The 26,879-nt window shown below is 41.6% G+C and overlaps 1 protein-coding gene across 1 annotated transcript; it reads left to right on the top strand.

The window, feature by feature from the left end:
* Nucleotides 1-6,709: 6,709 nt before the first annotated feature.
* Nucleotides 6,710-24,732, top strand: TIPRL (TOR signaling pathway regulator). The gene is made up of 7 exons (XM_074973611.1): nt 6,710-6,900; nt 11,561-11,740; nt 12,588-12,687; nt 15,469-15,600; nt 17,316-17,411; nt 19,344-19,406; nt 21,356-24,732. Exons 1-7 carry the CDS (start codon nt 6,800-6,802, stop codon nt 21,503-21,505), a joined length of 822 nt encoding a protein of 273 aa, XP_074829712.1. The 5' UTR covers nt 6,710-6,799; the 3' UTR covers nt 21,506-24,732.
* The last annotated feature ends 2,147 nt before the right edge of the window (nt 24,733-26,879 follow it).

Raw genomic sequence — 26,879 nt, forward strand, 5'->3', positions numbered from 1 at the left:
ATTTGATCTATAACCAATAGCTAGTACCTAATACTTACACACACACAATTCAAATGTTCTGCAGCTGCTGGATAGTTACCAGTCCTGAACATAGCTTGAGTACATGGCTTGATTTCTCAGCTTGGGTTCGTAGCTCATGGTGGCTAACTGGCCAGGAAAGCAGGGCACGAGGAAGGGCTGGGTCCCTGTCGGGCACGCAGATGCCACTCGATGTTGGCAGCAGAATGTTACCCACAGTCTTCCATATCACCCATCCTTTTTTATAGGCTTTTAGTTTGAATCAAGAGTCTATAGGTCTTGCTGTGTCACGCTGCCTCTGGGTTCGGTGTGATTGATCACCCGTCAATTGGACCTGTCTTTGATCTTGCTTCAATTGTACCTTTGTTCTTTTCTTTTGGGGCGGACTCTTCTTCCTTTGTCAGGGCTGTTGTCTGCATCTTCAGCCTTTGGTGTTTGCACTTAACTTTATCAGGACAGGCTAGGACAGGAGGTTGAGTCCATTATCCATGCATACCTCATTCACACACCTGAACTAAGTTAATGAGGTTACAGCAGGGTTTTGCGAAATGGAATAAGCATTTTAAAATGGGGTTTTAGTTACAATATGACAGGTTTCAGAGTAACAGCCGTGTTAGTCTGTATTCGTAAAAAGAAAAAAGAAAAGGAGTACTTGTGGCACCTTAGAGACTAACCAGTTTATTTGAGCATGAGCTTTCGTGAGCTACAGCTCACTTCATCGGATGCATAGCATATTGTGGAAACTGCAAAAGACATTATATACACACAGAGACCATGAAACAAAACTTCCTCCCACCCCACTGTCCTGCTCGTAACAGCTTATCTAAAGTGATCATCAAGGAGGGCCATTTCCAGCACAAATCCAGGTTTTCTCACCCTTCCCCCCCCCCCACAGACACACATACAAACTCACTCTCCTGCTGGTAATAGCCCATCCCTCTTTGAAACCTCTCTTTATAATGCGCATGATAATCAAGGTGGGTCATTTCCAGCACTAATCCAGGTTTTCTCACCACCACCACCACCCCACCCCCCCCCACACACCCCCCTCCAAAAACCACACACACAAACTCACTCTCCTGCTGGCAATAGCTCATCTTACAATGTGCACAGCAATAATCCAAGTTTAACCAGAACGTCTTGGGCGGGGGTTTGTAGGAAAAAAACAAGGGGAGATAGGCTACCTTGCATAATGACTTAGCCACTCCCAGTCTCTATTCAAGCCCAAATTAATAGTATCCAATTTGCAAATGAATTCCAATTCAGCAGTTTCTCGCTGGAGTCTGGATTTGAAGTTTTTTTTGTTGTAAGATAGCGACCTTCATGTCTCTGATTGCGTGACCAGAGAGATTGAAGTGTTCTCCGACTGGTTTATGAATGTTATAATTCTTAACATCTGATTTGTGTCCATTTATTCTTTTACGTAGAGACTGTCCAGTTTGACCAATGTACATGGCAGAGGGGCATTGCTGGCACATGATGACATATATCACATTGGTGGATGTGCAGGTGAACGAGCCTCTGATAGTGTGGCTGATGTTGTTAGGCCCTGTGATGGTGTTCCCTGAATAGATATGTGGGCACAGTTGGCAACGGGCTTTGTTGCAAGGATAGGTTCCTGGGTTAGTGGTTCTGTTGTGTGGTATGTGGTTGTTGGTGAGTATTCGCTTCAGGTTGGGGGGTTGTCTGTAGGCAAGGACTGGCCTTTCTCCCAAGATTTGTGAGAGTGTTGGGTCATCCTTCAGGATAGGTTGTAGATCCTTAATAATGCGTTGGAGGGGTTTTAGTTGGGGGCTGAAGGTGACGGCTAGTGGCGTTCTGTTATTTTCTTTGTTAGGCCTGTCCTGTAGTAGGTGACTTCTGGGAACTCTTCTGGCTCTATCAATCTGTTTCTTCACTTCCGCAGGTGGGTATTGTAGTTGCTGGACAGTCTCTACGTAAAAGAATAAATGGACACAAATCAGATGTTAAGAATTATAACATTCATAAACCAGTCGGAGAACACTTCAATCTCTCTGGTCACGCAATCACAGACATGAGGGTCGCTATCTTAAAGCAAAAAAACTTCAAATCCAGACTCCAGCGAGAAACTGCTGAATTGGAATTCATTTGCAAATTGGATACTATTAATCTGGGCTTGAATAGAGACTGGGAGTGGCTAAGTCATTATGCAAGGTAGCCTATCTCCCCTTGTTTTTTTCCTACAAACCCCCCCCCAAGACGTTCTGGTTAAACTTGGATTATTGCTGTGCACATTGTAAGATGAGCTATTGCCAGCAGGAGAGTGAGTTTGTGTGTGTGGTTTTTGGAGGGGGGTGTGTGTGTGTGGGGGGGGGTGGTGGTGGTGGTGAGAAAACCTGGATTAGTGCTGGAAATGACCCACCTTGATTATCATGCGCATTATAAAGAGAGGTTTCAAAGAGGGATGGGCTATTACCAGCAGGAGAGTGAGTTTGTATGTGTGTCTGTGGGGGGGGGGGGGGGGAAGGGTGAGAAAACCTGGATTTGTGCTGGAAATGGCCCTCCTTGATGATCACTTTAGATAAGCTGTTACGAGCAGGACAGTGGGGTGGGAGGAAGTTTTGTTTCATGGTCTCTGTGTGTATATAATGTCTTCTGCAGTTTCCACAATATGCTATACATCCGATGAAGTGAGCTGTAGCTCACGAAAGCTCATGCTCAAATAAACTGGTTAGTCTCTAAGGTGCCACAAGTACTCCTTTTCTTTTTTCTAGTTACAATATGGAATCTTATTAAAACGAGTGTAATGAACAATTTTGAATGTTGGGAGGCAAACAGGAGTTACAATGTTAGAACAGTGAAGTTTGGTTTGTTCATTTGATACAAAATAAAGTCATATTAATAATAGTAATTAAAGAAAAGAAACAATTTCATAAATTCAGCTCTACATTGACCCGCAAACAACCCTTCAATTCAGAGGTACTGAATGGGTCACACTTTATGTAATTGTCTCAAGGCTGTATAATTTTTTTGAAACAATCTGAGCTGGTGGTTTCAGCATCCAACAGAACATACCACACATTACAATTAACATTAAACTTATCAGAATAAAGAAAAGAATAATTGGGTGTAACAATTTTTAAAGTTGAAGACCAAGAGGGAGCCCATCCTTTAAGAATATCATACCAATGGTGTGTTATAATTTGTTCTGCTTGTGCAAATACTCTTTATATTTCAGATCCCTGATGTAAAATAGCCAAACTGCGTGTCTCAACCTGGGCCCGTGTGATTTTAGTCAGTTGGATAATTTGGTTATTTTTCTTCATTAGTTTGTACAGACTTATCCAACTGACCCACAAAGAAAAGTTAAAGTTTATAATATTACTGGTATCCAGTGTGTTAGTTCTTTTATCCTCATGAGTTGGGAAGTAATAGGTTAAGGTGGGAGTTTTTAACATAGTTATATTACACATACATTGCTCTACTGGTGGTTCTTGCCACAAAAGCTTCTCTAATCCAATGGCACTGTAGTGAGGTCGAAACTCACCAGCGCAGTACCCCTGTTGGTTGTCTAGGGAATTAGCTCTCCACTGTACAGAGCGCCTCCTACCAGCCAGTATCTTGTCTGCCGCTGGCACCCTTGTCCCTGCAGGACCTCGGTGCCCTTTACCTTGGGGTGCTGCCCCCCCCAGTAATCCCTTATTCTGGGTTTTCCCTCCTAGGGGAACCCCCAACCCTTGCAACCCATCTTGCCTCAGTGGCTACTGCCAGTCATCATCTAGCCCCCGCTCACTAGGGCAGACTACAGGGTAATGGACACTCATCATTGGCAAGGGGTTAGGACCTGCTGACTTTGCCTATCCCCGTGCTGCAGCCCCAGTACCTTTTCAAAGGCCTTCATCAAGGCCTGCAGCCTAGGGGTTTAAGGGGCTGGAGCTCCTCAGCTCCCCTCGCCCTTCCCCAGCACTGCTCCACTTCAGGTACCTTACTCCCCTTCCCACTCACGCCAAGGCTAGAGTGAGACTTCTCCAGCTTCTGGCCCACAGCCCTCTTATCAGGGCCAGCTGGGCCCTAATTGAGCTGGTCACAGCTGTGTACCATCCAGAAACATATGTAAGGAAAAGGTTATTTTCATGTTTTGTCAGCAAAGGAGTTAAGACTGTCATATCTTTAGCTCGTACCCAATCCATCTCACTTTCTGTTAGCCTAATAGCTAATGTTGTTCAGAAAACCACAGGGCTAACAGGTACAGCCCGTCACAGCTCTCAGGAACTGCTAATGGTAAGAATTCACTAAGGCTATCTGATGTAGCTGATTCCTACAGATAGCAGTCTCGCATACCACTGGTGCGAGAAAGTGCTGTCTGTAGGAATTCGCTTCATCATGTTGCAGTGTCACAGGTCGCACAACCCTACAGTTTGCAGCAGCGACAGGTCCAACTTTGCTAAAAAGGTTTCAGAGTAACAGCCATGTTAGTCTGTATTCGCAAAAAGAAAATGAGTACTTGTGGCACCTTAGAGACTAACCAATTTATTTGAGCATAAGCTTTCGTGAGCTACAGCTCACTTCATCGGATGCATAATGTGGAAAGTATAGAAGATCTTTTTATACACACAAAGCATGAAAAAATGGGTGTTTACCACTACAAAACGTTTTCTCTTCCCCCGCCCCACTCTCCTGCTGGTAATAGCTTATCTAAAGTGATCACTCTTGTTGTACCAATAAATTAAAAACCAGCAGGATCTTATTAAAGGGAAAAAGGCAAAATACCACATTTATTGTGAATACAGAAAGAATCATAGTAAGCAGTTAGTTATAGCTATAACATTCCATTCAATCTCATATTTCTTCACACATTCATTCATATACACACACACACACACACACAGGTTCTGCAAGGTTGTTATCATAGTTACCAGCCTTAGAGTTGCTCATGCCAAGCCACTGGCCAGGTGGCCTGGACATGAGGAGGGAGCAGGGCCTTGTCAGATGCTCATCTGATGCTCCTGGAAGTTGGTTTGCAGAATCAGACCCCAAAGTTCTCACTTTTTAGAGTCTCTTTTTATAGGAATTTCTTCCTAGGCCAGTCTGTGGGAATTGCTTCATCATGCTGTTGCTGAATCAATCAGCAGATGGCACATTCCTGACGGCTCCGTGCTGCTAGATGTTATCTTGTTCTTTGGTTCTCCCATTCTTGAGGCTGTTGGGTGGATTCCAGTCTGCCCTCCGGGGGTCCTCTGGTTATTTCCACTTGACGCCTTCTTCAGCCGATGGACACTGGATTCTTAGGCTGGCACCTCCCTGATCATTCAGTTATTATCCACACCAAGCATCCATCCACATACATCCTCTATCTCTATTTTAATCACAGTTGTTAATACAACAAAAGGGCGGGGAGTCTCTGGGTGCTGTGTCTGTTGTTAGAGTATTGCTTTGAGTCTCTCTCTGTGAATTGCTTTGAGAACAGACTCTGTCTTAGAATGTACTAACGCAATTAGCAGCTTGCAAGTTTCACATACAGAGGGAGAGAAACAGTACCAAAAACCAAGAGACCTCTTAATTAGTAATACCCTGGAATTTAAACTATGGGGAATCAAACTCATTTGTGATTTTAATACAGAACTTCTTTAATATGATCCAACACTCTCCTTACAATGTGTATGATAATCAACTAAGGAGAGTGATCACTTTAGATAAACTATTACCAGTAGGAGAGTGGGGCGGAGGAAGAGAAAACCTTTTGTAGTGGTAAACACCCATTTTTTCATGCTTTGTGTGTATAAAAAGATCTTCTATACTTTCCACAGTATGCATCCGATGAAGTGAGCTGTAGCTCACGAAAGCTTATGCTCAAATAAATTGGTTAGTCTCTAAGGTGCCACAAGTCCTCCTTTTCTTTTTGCAAAAAAGGTATTTCAAGCATCTCACATGTAAAACCAACCTGATAGCTTTCTTTAACAGTGTAAAAAGCCTACAAGCAGTACATGTGGCATATCTTGCCTTTAGTATGGCTTTTGGTACTGTCACCCATGACCTTCTCATAAACAAACTAGGGAAATGAAACGATAAATAAGATGGGCATCACGTGTGGGGTTCTCCAGGGATCAGTTCTGGATATGTTTCTATTCAAAATCTTAATGATTGAGATACTGGCATAGAGAGTACACTTATGCATTTAAGGTCCAGAAAACATGAGCTAGATAATGGCACAGAGAGTACACTTAGACAGCTTGTGAAAATGTAAGGTCTAGAAAACATGACCGATGAGGGAAGATTGAAATAGGACCACACGTTTCAGGCACCCTTCACGACACCGGGCGTCTCCCTCGCGGAGCGAGCCCCGCCCCCCCTCTGCTCCGAGGGTTGGCCCCAGGGAGCCTTACACGGCCCCAGCGCCGGTCGCAGGCGCCCCGCGGGGCCCAGGCACCTCCCCTCGCTCCGCGCGGCTGGGGCCCCGCCCCCGCCCCCGCCCCCGCCCCGCCCCGCCCCGCAGCCGAGACGCCCGGCGCGCGGCCAGGGCTCGCTGGGAGATGTTGGTCCCCCACGGCACTGGGCCTTTGTCACGTGACCGCGCCCGCCTCTTTTTCATGTTCCGCGCTCCCATCTCCCTCTCTCCGGCCGCGGCGCCAGCCTTGCGTCGCGACGCCGGCTTCTTTCTGGCGCGCGCCCAGGTGAGTGACCCCGGAAGCGGAAGTGCAGGGGGCGGGGAGTGGATTCCGGTTCCGGCGGCGCTGGTGTTGCGGGGAGACCGGCAACCACCTCTTTCTCCTCTCCCTCTCCCCGCCGCGTCCCCTTCCCGTCCCCTCCCGCCGGCCCCGCCATGTACCCCGTGTTCCAAAGCACCAGCCGCGACTTCACTTTCGGGCCCTGGAGACTCAACGCCGCCCGGACCCACATCATGAAATCGGCCCAGGCCGAGAGGTGGGGGCGGGGCCCGCGGGGCCGGGGGGTCGTGGCCGCTGACGCCGTTTCCAGGCCTGATGGGGGGGAGGCGGGGGTGGGTCACAGACCCGGCTCGGGTTTGACCGGTCGGGCCCTCCCTGGGTGGTGGGCGGGGGCTGCCTGTGCCCGCTCAGCGAGTGCGGGAGGGCGCCTCTGACGGGTCTGCGTTGTAAACCTGGGCGCAGGCTGTGATTTGAGCCCAAACCCCCCTACTGTCCACCCACACGGAGGGAGTTCTCCTGTTGACATAATTATACCACCCCCAGTGAGTGGCGGTAGCTATGTTGGCGGGAGAGCATCTCCGGACGACATAGAGCTGTCTGCACTGGCGCTTTTGTCAGTGAAACTTACGTCGGTCGTAGGTGTGGGGTGTTTTTTTTTCTTCACACCACTGACTGACAAAAGTGCTAATGTAGACATAGCCTGAGTCCCCAAGCATGGGCCCCACAGACCTGGGTTTATAATGCAGTGTAGGCATATCGTTATTGAGCAAGAGCTGAATTTCTGCTAAGGTAATCTCCTAAAGAGCCACTGCAGAAAGAACTACTATGAAAAAAGAACCCCAATAAATGTAAGTCCCAAAGGGCCATCAGCTGGGGTCAAAAATTTCTTTTGCATCCTTTGTGTGATACTGTGGATCATTTGGTTTGAGAGGCAGGGATGTTTTTGCTTTCCTCTTCCTAAGGTATTCAGGATGCTTGTTGTGGACGGTTCAACTCAGGTTTTCTTACAAATGGACCACTCGCCTGTTCACATGTGGCAACAATTTCTGTTTCTATAAAGCAGTGGGGGAAACTGCTTCCTTCAGACCTGACTAAAGTTTGTTTGAAACTTGGACGTTAAAGTAAATATAAATATTTTAGATACTAAAAGTAAAGTCTGAGCTTGTTTAGCAGAAACCATCTTTCACAGTTTGATATCTCTGGATCTCAAATCCTATGGTAAATTAAATCTGTCAGACTTACTTCAGCTGTTCTCAGTCTCTTGCCAATCTGTGACTTTCAGCTTGTGTTGCATTTATTTTTGTGTGATTCATTTGCTTGTTATAAACTTATTTCTTAAAAAGCTCTTTATATAAGGCTGTCTCATGTTGAAAAATGTTTTTTGTGTGCGAAGTCCTGAATAGACTATTTAATTGCATTTTGTAGCAAAGTGTATAATAAATGCAGGCAGATGAAATCATAAGGTTTGGACACTATTTTTCATAGTACCTAGGAGCCCTAGTCATAAAGCTGGACCCCATTGTGCTGGGTACTGTACAAATGCAATGCACTTCTAGTCTGAAAAGTGACTGCAAAAATGGCACCTTGCTCATTCTATCTGGTCCTGATGTGTCTTAAGTTATAGCTGCTTGCTTTAGTGACTAAAATAACTTTTGCTGCATTTTTCACCTCATAGCTCTGCACAATGATCACAATTACAGGAGAGAGAGAGAGAGAGAGAGATGGATTCTTGTCTTTTTAATCCTTTTGTCTGCAGAGCAGATTCTCCAGAGATAGTAGTAGCTTGTCAGCTTTCCTGCAGTAAGCCCTACCAATGTTCCTCAAGCCTGACCTGCATGGGCCACTTGTAGTGGAGAGAATCTAACTGTAGTCTGCATTGCCCACACAGTCTTTCGCATGTCTCCTGAAACTACCCCAAAAGAGTGCCAATTGTTTGCAATGTAGTTGCTTATTTTTCTCTAATTGAGATATTAACTCCTCATAGATAACTGAACACCTGCTAGATAATGAAAACTTCCATCAGTTACCAATCAGAGTAGGTTAGAACTGCTAACCTAAAGATGAAAGGTTGCATCTCACTGTACTGATCCTCTGAGCCATTCTGTTTGCCATATGTTTCTTCAACTGAAGCTAGTTTTTTAAATGGACAGACTGCCCATGTAGCCTTTAAGTGCTTCTGAAGCAAATATCTCAACTCTGGTGAGTTGTTGTCTTGGTAGTTCAAAAGAGTAATACTACACTTGTACAGTGCCTAGCTCAGTAGGTCCTGGTCCATGTCTGTCCCTCCTAGGTGTTGCCACAGTAAAACTACTAATAAAAATGCAGGTTCCCCGTGCATCGTTATCTTGCTCTAAAGTAATACTGTGTGGTAAGTAGTACTAAGGCTATGTCTACACTTAAAATGCTTCAGTGGCACAGCTGAGTGCTTCAGTGTAGATGCTTACTAAGGTGACAGGAGGGGTTCTCCAGCCACTGTAGTAAAACTGAGAGGTGGTAGTGATGTCGATGGAAGAATTCTTCCGTTTATCTAGCACTGTCTACATAGGTTTCAGAGTAACAGCCGTGTTAGTCTGTATTCGCAAAAACAAAAGGAGGACTTGTGGCACCTTAGAGACTAACCAATTTATTTGAGCATGAGCTTTCGTGAACTACAGCTCACTTCATCGGATGCATACTGTGGAAATTGCAGAAGACATTATATACACAGACACCATGAAACAATACCTCCTCCCACCCCACTCTCCTGCTGGTAATAGCTTATCTAAAGTGATCATCAAGTTGGGCCATTTCCAGCACAAATCCAGGTTTTCTCACCCTCCGCCCCCCCCACAGACAAACTCACTCTTGCTGGTAATAGCCCATCCAAAGTGACCACTCTCTTCACAATGTGTATGATAATCAAGGTGGGCCATTTCCTGCACAAATCCAGGTTCTCTCACCCCCCTCCAAAAACCACACACACAAACTCTCTCTCCTGCTGGTAATAGCTTATCCAAAGTGACCACTCTCCTTACAACCTGCATGAAAATCAAGGTGGGCCATTTCCAGCACAAATCCAGGTTTTCTCATTCCCCCCCCCCCCCCAACTCACTCTCCTGCTGGCAATAGCTCATCCAAACTGATCACTTTCCCCACAATGTGCATGACAATCAAGGTGGGCCACTTCCAGCATAAATCCAAGTTTAACCAGAAGGCCGGGGGGGGGCGGGGTAGGCTACCTTGCATAATGACTTAGCCACTCCCAGTCTCTATTTAAGCCTAAATTAATAGTATCCAATTTGCAAATGAATTCCAATTCAGCAGTTTCTCGCTGGACTCTGGATTTGAAGTTTTTTTTGTTGTAAGATAGCGACCTTCATGTCTCTGATTGCGTGACCAGAGAGATTGAAGTGTTCTCCGACTGGTTTATGAATGTTATAATTCTTGACATCTGATTTGTGTCCATTTATTCTTTTACGTAGAGACTGTCCAGTTTGACCAATGTACATGGCAGAGGGGCATTGCTGGCACATGATGGCATATATCACATTGGTGGATGTGCAGGTGAACGAGCCTCTGATAGTGTGGCTGATGTTATTAGGCCCTGTGATGGTGTCCCCTGAATAGATATGTGGGCACAGTTGGCAACGGGCTTTGTTGCAAGGATAGGTTCCTGGGTTAGTGGTTCTGTTGTGTGGTATGTGGTTGTTGGTGAGTATTCGCTTCAGGTTGGGGGGTTGTCTGTAGGCAAGGACTGGCCTGTCTCCCAAGATTTGTGAGAGTGTTGGGTCATCCTTCAGGATAGGTTGTAGATCCTTAATAATGCATTAGAGGGGTTTTAGTTGGGGGCTGAAGGTGACGGCTAGTGGCGTTCTGTTATTTTCTTTGTTAGGCCTGTCCTGTAGTAGGTGACTTCTGGGAACTCTTCTGGCTCTATCAATCTGTTTCTTCACTTCCGCAGGTGGGTATTGTAGTTGTAAGAATGCTTGATAGAGATCTTGTAGGTGTTTGTCTCTGTCTGAGGGGTTGGAGCAAATGCGGTTGTATCGCAGAGCTTGGCTGTAGACGATGGATCGTGTGGTGTGGTCAGGGTGAAAGCTGGAGGCATGTAGGTAGGAATAGCGGTTAGGAGAGTGAGTTTGTGTGTGTATGGGGGTGGGGGAGTGAGAAAACCTGTATTTGTGCTGGAAATGGCCCACCTTGATTTTCATGCAGGTTGTAAGGAGAGTGGTCACTTTGGATAGGCTATTACCAGCAGGAGAGTGAGTTTGTGTGTGTGGTTTTTGGAGGAGGGTGAGGGGCTGAGAGAACCTGGATTTGTGCAGGAAATGGCCCACCTTGATTATCATACACATTGTGAAGAGAGTGGTCACTTTGGATGGGCTATTACCAGCAAGAGAGTGAGTTTGTCTGTTGGGGGGCGGAGGGTGAGAAAACCTGGATTTGTGCTGGAAATGGCCCAACTTGATGATCACTTTAGATAAGCTATTACCAGCAGGAGAGTGGGGTGGGAGGAGGTATTGTTTCATGGTGTCTGTGTATATAATGTCTTCTGCAATTTCCATAGTATGCATCCGATGAAGCGAGCTGTAGCGCACGAAAGCTCATGCTCAAATTGGTTAGTCTCTAAGGTGCCACAAGTCCTCCTTTTCTTTTTGTCTACATAGGGGCTTAGATCAGCTTAAATACGTTGCTCAGGGGTGATGATCTAATTAGGTCGATCTAATTTTCTAGTGTAGACCAACCACAGCTGTCTACTTGTGAACTTCATGTTTAAGAGAACTGACAGTGTTGAGGAAGAGAGGAGACTATTGGAGTATTTTGTCGTGTGAAGGGACAATGATCACTCAAATTAAACTATGCTTGTGGGCACAGTTACAAAGTCCTGCAAACGTAGATTGCAACCTTATTGATTTAACCTCTTTGTCCGCGTGTAGATTAGCTGATGAATTGCACATGCCTTCCCTCCCAGAAATGATGTTTGGAGACAACATCCTAAGAATTCAGCATGATTATGGCTTTGGAATTGAGTTCAATGCAACAGATGCTTTAAAATGTGTAAATAACTATCAAGGTATGATTAAAGTGGCCTGTGCAGAGGAATGGCAAGAGAGCAGGTGAGCACTGCGGTATTACCACAGTAACAGGGTGAGCACTAATGTGATGGGGGATGGAGTGTGATATGGTGGCTAATTCAGGAGACTGGTAGCCAAGGCTCTGCCACTTACTGTGTGATCTTGAAAGTCACTTAAACTTTCTGTGCTTCAGTCTCCACATCTGTAAAACTGGGATAGTTATACTTGCCTGCTTCTCAGGAGTATTGTGGTTTATTTAACACTTGTCAAGGACTTGGGTTTGATTCTGCATCCATTTAAGTCACTGGAAAAATTCCTGTTGTGACTTTAATGTTGCAAGATCATGCCCTTTGACATCTTAAGGTGAAAGGTGCTATGCAAGTACAAAATGTTGCTACTGGAGGTTCCTTTTTGTTGTGCATTTAGTCTTGATACACAATTCTACTGTGTATTTATCAGGTGGTTAGCAGTGATGCTCGCAGTATATGAAGCGAGGCACAGAAGAATCAGAACTGTACAAATGCCTAAGATACATTCTGCCAGCAGAATCCTTGGGTTGAACAGGCAAACTTAAATTGTACAATACTTGACAACATTAAACTAAAGATTTCTGACTAAAATCATATTAACGAAGCACATACGCTATGGGAGTTGATGCTTAGAATGGTCTTCAGAATCGCTGGATAAATATGGATATTGTCAATAAGAAGCAGTACTGTATAGATGTGGCCTGACACTAGTGTCTTTGCACAGGCAAAACCACTATTTCCAGGAAGTTTTGACTTTTTAAGGACATCAGTGTTGGGACCAGGGTATGTGTCTCTTGTATGTGGTATTGTAATGTTAAATGATTATTACAAAGTGTGTTGTTTTCTCTTCCTTTATTGAGGACTGAGGCTGAACACACAAAAGAAGTAGTTAAACCCTATGATTGGACCTATACGACAGACTACAAAGGAACATTATTAGGAGAAACTGTAAAGTTAAAAGTGAGTCTTTTCTCCTCGTTAAATGCTCATTGCATCACATTGTGTTTCGACTTATTGAAAAACAAAGCACGCCTTCCAAAATAAGGTTGCATAGTTTTGAAGAGATCTGCCTTCAAAGTATAATTGGGGTTTATGGAGTCTTCAGTGTATTTTTTTAAGCAAATCACAGTTCACTTTGAATAATTTAGTGTTTGTTTTTTTTTTTTAAATCTGAATTATATATAAAAATGCCCCCAAAGTCCCTTGTATTTGGAATATATGCTTGTGTGTGTGTGGGTTCTTAATGTTTATTGGGTTACAACTGAAGTCCTGAACTCCCCAGATATATGAGGACCGAAGTTCTTCTGTAATTCTGTAGTACTCTAAGCATGCAGCGTGCCAGTTGGCTGTGACGTTGTACCCCAGATTTGGCTGTTAATCAGTGGTGCTGTGTTTACATACAGTAATAACTGTGTTCATACCTCATTTGTGACAACCTCTCCCTGATTGTAAGTAACCATTTTAAAGTAGCTCTGAAATATCCAGTGCATCTGCTTGATATTAACAAGCAAAAAAACCCAAACCCCTCAACCCCCCACCTCTACTAGGCAGATGATTCTAGTTAATCCCCTAGCCTTACTATAGTTATTTAAAAAACCCTAAACTCTTGGGTCCCTTTGGAATGAATTGTGCTATATAAATATAAAACTTCCATGTTGGCCAAATGGCCCTTGGCCTGGTACCTTTTCAGAGAGGATAAAAGTGATAGCTTTGCGTGTGTGTACAGAATGAGAGGACCTGGGAAGTGAGAAAGATAACTGCACAGAAAACTTGGATAAGGGGAAGAAGCATTTTTTATTGTCTGTCTATAAAAATTCTTGGTGTTCCATATAAAATATAGAAGCTTACAGTATTTATAACCAAAATACTATTCAGAAATATCTATTAATACATGTCACACTGTCTGGTCTGGCTCACGATTGTGAGTGCCAACCTCAGGGCAGACTGACAAAAACAGGACACGTATCCCAAAATGGTGGTATGGTCTATAAATAGATTTCACCAAGCCAGTGACAAATATGAACTCCTGGATCACTACACCAGTCTTACAATGGAATCATAGACAGTAACCTTAGACTTTTCAGTCTATCTTGCCATCAGACTTAGTGATAAATGGTCATTTACACCAAAAATCACAAAATATTCAGATTGCTTCCAGTCCCAAGAGGCCAGTCATTTACCCCAAATCAATTGGTACCCTAGATCTTACACCAAAGACAATGCAAGTAGCCAATCGTGTAAAAACTATCTAAAGGTTTTAAAAGAAATTAGTTAGTTACAGGTTAAAGCAAGCAAACATATACGCACAAATAAGTTGCAATAAAAATCCCAAGAGTGACAGAGTTGTGATCTGTCAATTCAAAATGTCTTTCAGGGCAGATCCAGAGGTAACCCCTGGGGATCTCTGGCTTCCGTTTAGTGTCTCTGACCCTGTGAGAGTTGAAACAGTAAAGAGATGGAAATGTTCATGTGTTTTTTGGGCTTGTCTTCATGCATAGTGCTACAGTGGCGCAGCTGCAGCGCCTTAGTGAAGACGCTACTGCATTGACAGGAGAGCTTTGCCCATTGGCAATTACTTCCTGAGAGATAGTAGCTGTGTCAGTGGGAGAAGCTCTCCCGCCGACATAGTGCTGTCTACATGGGGGATTGGGACGGTATTACTGCATCGCTCAGGATTTAGCATCGTTTGGATTGCTAAAGTTATACCAATATAGGTCTGCAGTGTACTCCTGGCCTTTGTTTTATTTCCTTCGTTTGGCCTGCAAGTCCACTGAATGAACTTCCTTGCACATGGCATTTTCGAGATGTGATACAGCCATTCACTAATCCTTTGTATTGCGATGTTCCTTGATAGCCCATCTGATTTTGATAGTTCTTCTGAACAGGCTGGTGGGAGCACTCTGATCATCTGAGTTCACAAGATTAGAGCAAACATTTCAAAGTTATAAAGCAAAACGTACATATTTCCTGATAGCATGGAATGCAGACATTACAAATAAAATGAATTCATGCAGAAACTTGCAAACAATCTACAGACTCTAAACCCTAAATACATTCTTATAAGATGTAATACCTATTTTGGGCAACACTAACACATAAATGAGCTGGTCTGGTCTCCAGCTATGAGTTTGTCAGTTCTTAGCTAATGCCTGCAGTCTTGGCAAGAGCTGGCTCCTGGGCGGCCAGCATCACAATACTCTCAGTACTTCCCCAACTGTTTGAAATCCAGAATTCAGTCAAAACTGTTTGCAGATACTTTTTTTTTTTTTTCAAGTGAAGTTTAGCAAAACCCATGCTTAGCCTGCCCCAATCTGCAAAATGACAGCTCATGGGAAATCCAAACTTTACTCTTGGAATTTTTAGCTTTTAGCAAATTTTTTCTATAAGAAGCTCAGAGACTTTTGACTGAGCACCACAGAAGTAAAGATGTATTAAACCAGGGAGTTGGAGAGTACAGGGTTTTCAGCAGAAGACATGGTCTGCAGATATCTTATGCCAGATTATGCTAGAGAGACAAGGTGGGAGAGGTAATATCTTTTATTAGACCAACTTCTGTTGAGAAGAAGACCTGTGTAAGTTTGAAAGCTTGTCTCTCTCATCAAGAGAAATTGGGCCAGTAGAATTATTTGGTCCAGTAAAAGTAACTACCTCACCCACCTTGTCTCGCTAGTGTATTGGGACCGACACTGCTACAACATCGCTGCAAAATATGCTAACTATTCTTGAACTTAATTTTCCTAGGTTGTACCTACAACTGATCACATTGATACAGAGAAATTGAAAGCCCGGGAACAGATTATGTTTTTTGAAGAAGTTCTGCTGTTTGAAGATGAGCTTCATGATCATGGCGTTTCAAGCCTGAGTGTAAAAATAGTGAGTTTAATCACTTCCTAAGTACATATTCCCCCACCCCCCCAACAATCTTCTCTTGAGTTGCAGTTAAGGAAAGTAAAAAGCAGACCTAATGTACTGTTATAGGTTTAGTTAAAACCCATTAAATTGATGAGATGAACAGCAGGCCTTCTTTCAGGTTAAATGTAAGACAATTGTGGCCTCCAAGACAAAGGCACACTCAGGGTCACTCAGGAGTTCTAAAGACTTTGGTGGAGGCTTTTTGTTTTTGTTTTTTGAATTTTTTTTTAACTGAGTACTGTTTTTGAGTAAGGGAGGAGTGTTCTGTGGGTGAGACGTGCACAGAAGCTGAAGCAGAGAGAGAGTGCTAAGCAGACATAGCCTGGAACCACAGTAGTGTGGCCCTGCAACATGCTGAGAGGAGAGGTTTTGGGTCAGCGTACTGGCTGAAAGTTTGGTTTTGTGAGCAAAGAAGCAATCTCCTTTTTAGTTTTTCTGGGTTTTTTGTTTTGTTCCTCCTGCATTTGAAGAAAGAGGACTTTGTACATTCTTTGTAAATAAACAAAAATACCAGACTCCATCATGAGTGTTTTCTCCCAACGGGAACAACCCACAGGTCCCCAAACTTTCACAAGCTGTTTGGATTCAAAGTGGTAACAGTACAGTAAACTAAAATTTAAAAATTCCTTCAGTGTAAATAATCAAGGTGGTTTTAGTGTTACAGGTAAGGAACATTTCTAAAGGGGATTTACCTTGACTCTGTCCCTCTATAATAACAGCTTGCTTCTGCAGTTTCTCACCTGCTTCAGAAGGGGAGTTGAGGATTAATTGGCTGAAATTTGTAAAGCACTTTGTGAATGCTGTAGAAGTGTGTATCAATTACCATCAACGTCCTAGTGTTCATTCTTTTGTTACAGAATCCTTAAATGAATAGGATGGGATCTATCCCCATTGCTTGGGTTCGAGGGGTGTGCTTCCCAGCCTGGGTAGAGAGACACACACTTGCACACTAAAAATAACAGTATGGCCATGGCAGCATGGGCAGTGGCTTGGGCTAGCCACTAGAGTACATACCCAGAGGACTGGGTGTGACTGTACCTGTGTGGCTAGCTCAAACTGCTGTCCATGCCACTGCGGCCACACTGCTATTTTTAGCATGCTAATGTAAACCAAGCTAGTGCGTGTCTCTACTCCTGCTGGTTCACAACTGCAGTGTCGAATTACCGTTGGGGGGTGAGGCCTGTCTTACGTGATGGCCTGGATCATAATATTGAGGAGTTATGTCTGTTTGGGAGACATTTAATGCCCCAACTGGCAAATATATTTAAAATGTAAGTTTTTTTGTTTTTCTTTCTAAAGGCATAATCTTGTAGAAGAAAAGGATATTGGTATCAGAGGTTACAAGGAACAGTCTTTTCCCCTGTCACGGCAATAGGCAGGGCAGGATCATTATAAATGTTATGTAATAATTTGTTGAATCATATTAATTATGTACATTGGTATTTTCTCAATCTTTTGAGGCAGCTATAACAGATCATTAGGCACAGATCTTGACTGCACCATTTAAAGCTCACTGCCTCCCATTCAGTCCAGTGGAGCTTATACTCTTCACAAGACTGGCTTGGAACAGTCCAAGCGCTTCTAGCACTAGTGGTTCTGAACATCTGGCTAAATAGCTGCATATTTGACAGTAAAATGTCATAATGTGTCAAATGAAACATCTTGTTTTTTTGCAGAGAGTAATGCCTTCCAGCTTCTTTGTGTTGTTGAGGTTTTTCTTGCGCGTTGATGGTGTACTTATCAGGATGAATGATACAAGACTTTACCATGAGGTAAATACTTATCTCCTTGATGTCTGTTTCATGTTCCACTTGGCAGAATATGGCCTGTACAGTGGTACTGTCATTGTATGCAGTGGTGGTGTAGCCGTGTCCGTCCCAGGATATTAGAGAGACGAAGTGGGTGAGGTAATATCTTTTATTGAACCAACTTATATTGGTGAGAGAGACAAGCTTTTGAGCTTACACAGAGCTCTTCTGCAGAACTGAGAAACTAATTCAGTGTCACAGCTAAAATGAGTAAGTTTCCCAGACCTGCAGAAGAGCTCTGTGTGAGCTTAAAAGCTTGTCACTCTCACCAACAGAAGTTGGTACAATGAAAGATATCACCTCACCCACCTTGACTCTCTAGTGTTACTTTCTGTCAGAGGAATTGCAGAAGTCACAGCAATGCTGATGTTGGGTTAGGGAGAGTAGAGGCTAACTGAACTGAACTTTGAATTTATTATTTTATGCATATTTATTACGGTAATGCCCAAGGACCCACTAAGAATGGAGCCCCATTGTGCTAGGCACTGTACAAACACAGAGTAGTAGACAGTCCTTGACCTGAAGAGCTTATAGTTTAAACAGACAAGAGAGACAAAGGGTAAGGGAAAGAATTGGAACATACAAAGTGAACCCTATGATCTTGTTCTCTATGCTAATTGCTCCCAACCTCCAGACATCTCCTGTTGGCTTGTTGTGGCTCCCAGCAGCATTTACACATCTCATTTGTTTATGTATTTTACATAATTTTCCAGTTTTTGAGGAGGAAGTACATTTTAGTGGCTTGCATATAGAACTGAGTCAGAATTCCCAGTTCCATCTGTGACTCATGATATGATTTTGGGGAAGATGGTTTTCCTCTGCTTTAGTTTCCCATCTTTAAAATGTGGATAACTTACCGAATAGGTGATATTGAAGCTTTATTAAGCTTTATTTATTATGAAGCTGTCTGTAAAGCACTTAGAGATGCTTGGATAGTATGTGCTTTAGAGGTCTCCTTCCTTTACTACTCTGTTAAACCAGGTAGAAAGCTATATGACTACCGGGACCGTCTAGCTGTTGCTGCAGAGGGTACTGGCTATATGTGTATTGCTCAGTACAGGACATAATTCAGCATTATTTTGTGCAGCCATTTGAGTCACATGCACATAGTGTCTGGCTCCATGACAGGTAGATCATTTTGGAATAAAAGACAGCCTTCTGTGGAAGTCAAAATCCACTGTACTGTAGGTACAAATTGAGAAATTCCCTTGGAGTCTGAATTTTCTGCTTCTCAAGTCATACAGCTCCCCAGACCTATAACCATGCATTTGGAGGAGAAGAGAACTTGTGATGGTGAGGTGCCTGTGGCATCTAAATTTGACCCCTTCCTCAGTATTTAAAGGTGGGCTGCCATATTCTGCTGCTTCTTCCCTGTCTCTGTTGTTGAAAAATATCCTGGCAGGATAGATACCTCTTTGTTGTTGCCTTGTTGCTCTATGGCTGACTTCTGGAGAGTGCCGCAGACTGCACTCTTCTCGGGGAAATTTTTGTGATGCTGTTGCCAGACCAAGGTGCAAGAAACTCCTAAGATTGCACTTGAGCCCAAGCATCCCATGAAATGAGATCAGGGCACTTCTGGGATGAACATGATGTATTGTTTGTTCCTCCCTTCAATGCCATTGATGATGCCAATAATTGGGCTTCACCTGAGCAAAGATTAACAAATATATTAAATTATAGTTCTTGTTTTGCAGAAAAATGACTGCTGGGAGCTAGATTGAAATTGCTAAACTTCATTTTTTTTCCCACAGTAAACTTAAATTCTAGTCTCTACACTGAAAAATCTTTAGCCAACAAAATCCAGATGTATTCAAATTCAGTTTATTTACAAAGTTCAGTTCACGGAATACTAGAGAATATATTTTTGTAACTGTTTTGACTGTTTTCTCTTATTAGGCTGACAAGCCCTACATGTTACGGGAATACACATCTAAAGAAAGCAAAATTTCAAGCTTAACGGTAATGCATTTTAAACATGTTTTCCATGTATACTAGCTTCAGTGTCTTATGACTGGTGTAGAAAGTGCTGTATCAGGTCAGAGCTCTGCTTGTTTTAGCCTGGTACCTCAAGAGAGGCAAAACTCCTCCTGACCATTGTGCAATGCTATTTGGAGGAAGATTGATTCTTGGCCCTTGTAGATAATCTGCCCATAAAGTGACACATGGTACTAGATAACTATTCAAACAAAGATGAATAGTTATAAATATTAGAATTATTATAAATAATAGAATTATTCATCCACAATTTAAGACCCCATGATCTCCTGTGGCAATTAATTCCGCAGACTAGTGGTTGCCTACACTGCTAGCAATATTTGAGGTCTATTTACTAGCACAGACTGATGCGAATGCTATAATTGGCCTTTAAAACTGAAAGGCCTGTGGTCTTATGCTACTAAAGTGCATTTGTACAATAGTATAAGCGCTTAGAGAGAGCTGCAAGATCTAGTTGTTAGAGCTAGGAACTAAGAGTTGGGACTGCTGAGTTCTTTTCTTGACTCCACCATTGACTCATTGTGTGACCTAGGACAAATCACTTAATGTTTCTCTGCCTCATTTTCCCCATCTGTAAAATTAGGCTAATGCTGCACTAATTTTTGGGGGGATTTCTGGGGCTTTGTTTTTAAAACATTGGAGATCCTTAGAAGTAAGGGATTATGCTATAAGAATGACCCTTTCTTATTCAACATACAGTATATGATCCCTGCATATCTGAATTAAATCTGTTTAATGACAGAATCTAAGTTTGTGTTGTAGAGTCCACATAGCTAGTGGAGTGAACTGGATGCTGTTCTGCCACATGCTTCAAAATGATCGTCTAAGCTACAGAATCTTTATTGCTGGTCATGATAAAGGGACAGAGCACAAATGGATTTTCCTAGTTGAGTTTGCAGAGCTACCTGTTAGATAAAAGTCAGCTTTGGACTTGTAAATTGGGAACATCGGATCTAAAAATCATTCAGAGTAGTATGAAACCTAGCACATTACATTAAGAGGCAGTTTCAAAATTCAGCAGCACTGTGCTTTGATAAAAGCCTGAACAGGCTACATGTGGGCTGCATTCCAGCAACTTTTGAGTAATATAAGGCTTGAAGTCAGTGTTCTCAGAATAACTCTCCTTCAGACTTCTTGTAAGTAATGTGGCAGTGTAGTCTCTGGAAGCACCTATAGAGAAGAGAGTTTGTGAAATGCCTCTTTCATTGAATTATCTGGTTTTAATTTAAGATGCTTGAATGAAATATTTCTAAACACTTAGAATTAGAGCATTTTTGCTCTGAAAATGCAGGTTTTTTGGTGGTTCCATTTACTGAACAGATTGATTCCCTGGGTGTATTCAGAATTCTGTCTGCTGACTTCAGTGTCTAAAACTTTTACTGGTAGCTGTATTGGGCTCTTCAAAATGAAGAGGAAGTGCACTGACATTAACAACAGAATTGTTGATGTGCTAGTCAGTTACACCTGAGCTACTCCATTGAAGATGTTGGAGTCATTGGGAGACATTAAACATGGGACTCCACAATACCATTTTCAGCCACTTTTTGGAGCAGAAATTCAATTTAAAAATACAATCAGTTTAAAAAAAAAAAAAGTGAAATGTAGTTTTGAGTACCCCACACTTGCCCTTGAGTGTCCCTGCCAGTTTTTGTGGTCTTACAGTTATATTTTTCTATTAAATGTTTTTGTTCTGAAAGACTCTCACAGAGCAGGAAAACAGAGTGTACACAACATTCAGTTAAATGCATAAAGTACATTGAATGAATATAGCTGGCTGATATTGCGTGTTTTAACTGTAGTCAGTGACTATTTCATACAGGTGGGAGTTTAAGTTGACTGGGTCCCTTTAAACTTTGCTTTGAAAATCTTCGTTTGTCTCTTGATTTATTCTAACTAAAATATTTGCTCCTTAGCATGTTCCACCCTCCCTGTTCACGGAACCTAATGAGATCTCTCAGTATTTACCTGTAAAGGAGACTGTTTATGAGAAGCTAGAATTCCCAGAGAAGTTGGATCCTGAGCCTACAGCCTCATCAGAAAGCACATGCATGGAATGTAAATAAATGGGACTTTTTGTGGACTTGAAATGGGCCCTCTTCTGGAGATCATATGATCACTTGACCATTACTACTGGCGTAGTTTCACTATTTATGGGCTAAAGATCATTTGTTTGGCTAATTTTTCTGTAGCCTTAAGGGGGCAAAAAGCTCATTTCAGACAGGTTTCACTAATGTGTATATTGTCCTTTTTTTTTAATGATTATTTCAAACCCCTGTCTGGAATTAATGGTAGACTGGTAACAAACAGGAGAATTGCCTTGGAGAATAAACTCCTCCCATGAATAGCAGTTTTTGTTCTGTTTTGAGCATTTGGCAGCCATATTGCCTACACCCGCAACCACTAGCACCCTGGATCAAGAATTTTGGCTCTTGGTGCCGAGAAGCTAGTGTAATTCACAAACCTGAGCAGCTTTTATTAACTGTATGTAGAATTTGTCTACAATAAAAGGTTTTGTTCCCTATGATGTATATGATGATTGACCTTCTGTTGTACATTAGAAATTTTGCTTGGCTCCCCTTGGTGTAAGATAATATACAAGTTGGGTAATTTCTCTGAATTTTAATCCCAGACGTTTTATTGGAGGATATTTATTCTTCCCTCGTGAATAGCTTTAAAAAGCTAGCAATGTGCAAAGCATTACAATTTCAGACACATTATAAAGATATCACCTTGTTTGGGAGTCGTTAACACAGAGCAGGGAAATGGCTTGAAGTTAACAGAGGTCCACACAATGGTAAGTTTATCAAGTACCAATTCACGTGATATCTAGTGGGGCTGGACTGGCTGACAACACTAATCTGACTCTTACTTGGATTAGGGGTGCTGCTAATGTAGTATTCTAGTCATTAAAATGCATTGTACTGCATCGACTTCCCGGCCAGCCTCCCATTTAGTTGGTCGTGGCCTGACAATCAAACTGCTGAGTCCCAAGTATTTCAATTCCTAAAGGGTTGAGGTGTTGGTTTTTTGAGACTAGAGTTTCCCAAGCTTTAAAGGAACAATATTTTAGGTGTGAAATTTAGGTTTTATTTTTTACATACTACAAATCCTAATATGATTAAAAGTGTATTTGTGTGTGTATATTCATGATTCTGTTCCAACACAATTTATACTTTTGTGGATTTAAACATTTACTCTATGTAGTCGTAAAACCTAAACACATCGATGTGATATAGCATGAGAACCAAGAACCTAAACTGACCAATCTGGTTTCATGCCCATATTGAATGACACGCAACAATTAAGTGCAGGTGATGACAAAAAGTAAATTTTAAGTGTTAAACTGATTTAGTATTCCACGATGGTGGCAATAATCCAGATGAGGGAAGAAAAGTTTTAATCTTATTAAGAAATGTATATATTCTAATTCTTCTCTGCATCAAAATATGCAATTTAGAGTTTACCCATAGTGATAAGATATTTAGATGTTTTACAAAAAATTAAGAAAACCATTGCGACTTAAAAGAATGAAAGCTGTTTTGGTTTAAGATGACACTGAATTTTAGAGAAAGCTACTGCCATGATAGTGATGGCAGGTGTCTTTCTGAAGATTGGCTTCACTAGTGCAGTGAGGCAGTATGGTCGAGTGGAGTGAGCATGGGGCTGAAAGGCAGGAACTCCTAAGCAGTAGGCCTGGCTCTGCCACAGATTCACTGTATAATTATGGGTACGTCACTTAACCGTTCTGTGCCTCAGTTTCCCATCTATAAAATGGGGGTAATACATTCCTACCTTACTGGATTTGTGAGGATTAATTTGTAAAGTATATCCATGCAAAGTATTCCTGAATACACCTACAGCCTTACATTTGGAAAAGACTAGCATGCAAAACAAACACATTAAATGATTTACTCTCAGTTTGATTCAACTAGAGAAGAGGACTGAGTTTAAAATATAACTTACTACTCAAAGAGCTAGCTAATTTCCAGGTAGATGTTACCCAGGGACATTTAGAGTGTGGGATGACTGCATATGTGGCCACTGAGAGGCAGGTAAATCCTCATATGTAAAAATCCCCAATTTATTCTTTCTCCAGCACCAGGCCGCAGCTACCTCCAAACTTCTTCTCCCCTCACTTGGTTCCTAGTTAAGCCCCCTATATCTAGATAAACAGGGTGAATCTGGCAGGGAAGGAATTTGACATGGAAGCAGGCACAGTAAATAAATTTGGGGGAAATACATTTAGGTCTCATTCAGTGAGGGGGGAAAAGAAGGCAAAGGATGGGAACATCATCGAGCAAAGAGAGGGCTGTTGTGCGGGGAAGTAAATCTTACCGCATCCTTTATTTAAGGCATATACCATTTTAGATGCCTCCTAAGAGGCTTAAAAAAATCAGACATTTTGGAGTCGTGGTTGGTAGTGATGGAGAGGAGAGTTGGGATGCTGATAACATAAGGAAACATACCTGTATGCTGGCTAAAAATACTATGGTTCAGGTTTGGTCAGTGATAATGTTCACCTCCATCACACTGAGGCAGAATGGAGGAGAAAAATCCACCTATTCCATGTCTAGTATTGAGAAGGGGTGTATTGCATGTTTAGCATATATTGTGTGTGTGAGCCCTTCCATTACTGCTTCTAGTGTTTTTGTGATCTGTTTAAAACAGCTGTGGAGTTTGCACTTATCTCTGAATATGTTCACATCTGATATCCATCTTTTTTGGCTACCATGCATTTAAATGGAACATGCACCTTGGGGAAATCACAGGATCCTATTAGAAAGTTATACTTCCCTGCAAAATAAAATGCAGTATGGGGTGTTTTCTCTTGTCACTCTAAATGTGTTATGTTGTGTAAATACACAAGAGGCTGGGAAATTGGTGTATTGGATGCTGCTCAGATACAAGCTTCCCAGAGGAAAGAAGCCAGTGCCAGTCTTATGTGATGTGCACAGGTTGTATGCCTCTGAGGGATGGGGGAAATGCTTCTCTGGCAGTTTTGTGGTCAGTTTAATATGTGATGGTCTATATTTGTAGCTGTCTATCACTAAATAAAATGTATGCAACATTTTATAGTTCTGTCTAAGTCTGAGTTTTATTAGAAAAATAAACATAAAAAGAATGACGGTATACTTGGATGATGTATATTAACCTTTTTCAGATACTTCTATCTCATGATACACCACTTTAAATATGAAAACAAATAGGGTAGCATTTCCCAAAGTGCTGCTATGTAGGGAGGTGAACCCAAAAGCCTAGCTGGAGGGGGCAAAAAAAAAATAAAATGTATAAACTAAGATGGGTAGGCCTCTAACAGCCCATGGCGGGTTGAAGGCAGGATGTGATTGGTTTAATTTTTCTAAAGCAGGTGAGTGGGTTCAAGTTTCAAACGTTTGGGAAGTACTGTATTAGAGCATAACTTTCAGAGGTGATGAACACTCCTGGCTTCCTTAGAAGTCAGCCTGAGCTGGAGTTCTTAGCACATCTGACCTTTCCACTCTCCAAGAACTGATGCAAATTGTGTATAGATGTTGAAATTTAAAACTCATGTTAGCGCTAAATGTTCAGGGATATCACTGTGAAACCAAAGCAGTCTAAAGAATCACAATACTGCATCTCTCAGTGAATCTTGAAAAAATTAGGGCTGTCAAACGGTTAAAAAAATCGTGATTAATTGCAGTTTTAATTGCAGTGTTAATAGTAGAATATCATTTATTTAAATATTTTTGGATGTTTTTCTACATTTTCAAATATATTGATTTCAATTACAACAGAATATAAAGTGCACAGTGCTCACTTAACTTTTTATTACAAATATTTGCACTGTAAAAAACATAAACAAAATAAATAGTATTTTTCAATTAATCTAGAAATACTGTAGTGCAATCTCTTTATGGTGAAAGTGCAACCACAAATGTAGATTTTTTTTTTTTTTTGACATAACTGCACTCAAAAACAAAATAGTGTAAAACTTTAGAGCCTACAAGTACACTCAGGCCTCTTTCTTGTTCAGCCAATTGCTAAGACAAACAAGTTTGTTTACATCTGTGGGAGATAATGCTGCCCGCTTCTTATTTACAACGTCACCTGAAAGTGAGAACAGGCATGTTTAGCATATCTGGCATGTAAATACCTTGCAATGCTGGCTGCAAAAGTGCCATGCGAACACCTGTTCTCACTTTCAGGTGACATAAATAAGAAGTGGGCAGCATTATTGCCCATAAATGTAAACAAACGTGTTTGTCTTAGCGATTGGGTCAACAAGAAGTAGGACTGAGTGGACATATTGGCTCGAAAGTTTTACATTTTTTGTTACATAACTGCACTCAAAAATAAAACAATCTACATTTGTAAGTTGCACTTTCAGAATAAAGAGATTACACTACAGTACTTGTCTGAGGTGAATTGAAACATACTGTTTTTAATCACAAATAATATAAAGTGAGAACTACACACTTGGTATTCTGTATTGTAATTGACATTGATATATTTGAAAATGTAAAAAAAAATCAAAAAATATGTAATAAATTTAAATTGGTATTCTATTGTTTAACAGTGTGATTAAAACTGTGATTAATCGTGATTAATTTTTTTAATTGAGTTAATTTGTTCTGAGTTACCTGCTGCAATTTGTTAACAGCCCTAAAAAAAAAAAAAAAAAAAAATCCAAACAAGTCAAAACACTGTCTGTCTCCTGCTGGCTTCATGTCTGAAGAAAATTACTGGATGGTAATTAAATAAAAAAACAAAAAACAAAGTCCATGAGGGCTCTGCAAAAGCTACACAGACAGTACTGAAGATACATTTCTTGCTTTACGTGTCTATGGATGTGCGTTCATGTCTTTGAAGATCATGAATGTTTGAAGCTAGCTTGTCTGGTGCAGGGTTGTCACTTATACATGCCCCATTTTGTTTCCCTGGTTGAATTTCCCAATGCCATAAACCAATTTTTAGAATGGGTGGAATGTCCAATGAGCTGTTTGAAGAGTGAGTCCAAAGGCTTTGAATATAGGGTATAATTGTTTAAAAAAGAATGTTTTCATCATAATATACGTATATTTACTGTGCAGAAACTGGATCTGCATTTCCAAGAGTGTAATCTTATTTCTTTCCATCCAGAGCTAAGAAGAAATTGCTCATTGCACCGGTGTTTTGGTTGGTTCTTAAACTGATGTTAGTACAGACAATAAAGAAATTTATTTGGTGTAATTGAAGTTATTAAATGCTTCAAGACGTGATTTTTTTTTTAAGACATGTATGTTTTAAAATAGTGCAACTTGATGTTTTCAAAGTTTAGCATTGTGGAATATCCTTAATGGAATTTACAATTCTGAATTGAAGAAATGTTTCAAAATGCATTGTTTGCTCTCTCCTGTCTGTTTTGCAATGTCATTATGAAAGCATGTATATTTCGGTTCTTGTATTAATAGCTTACAG

The sequence above is a fragment of the Natator depressus genome, chromosome 1 (genome assembly GCF_965152275.1).
Source record: "Natator depressus isolate rNatDep1 chromosome 1, rNatDep2.hap1, whole genome shotgun sequence".
Classification (NCBI taxonomy): domain Eukaryota; kingdom Metazoa; phylum Chordata; order Testudines; family Cheloniidae; genus Natator; species Natator depressus.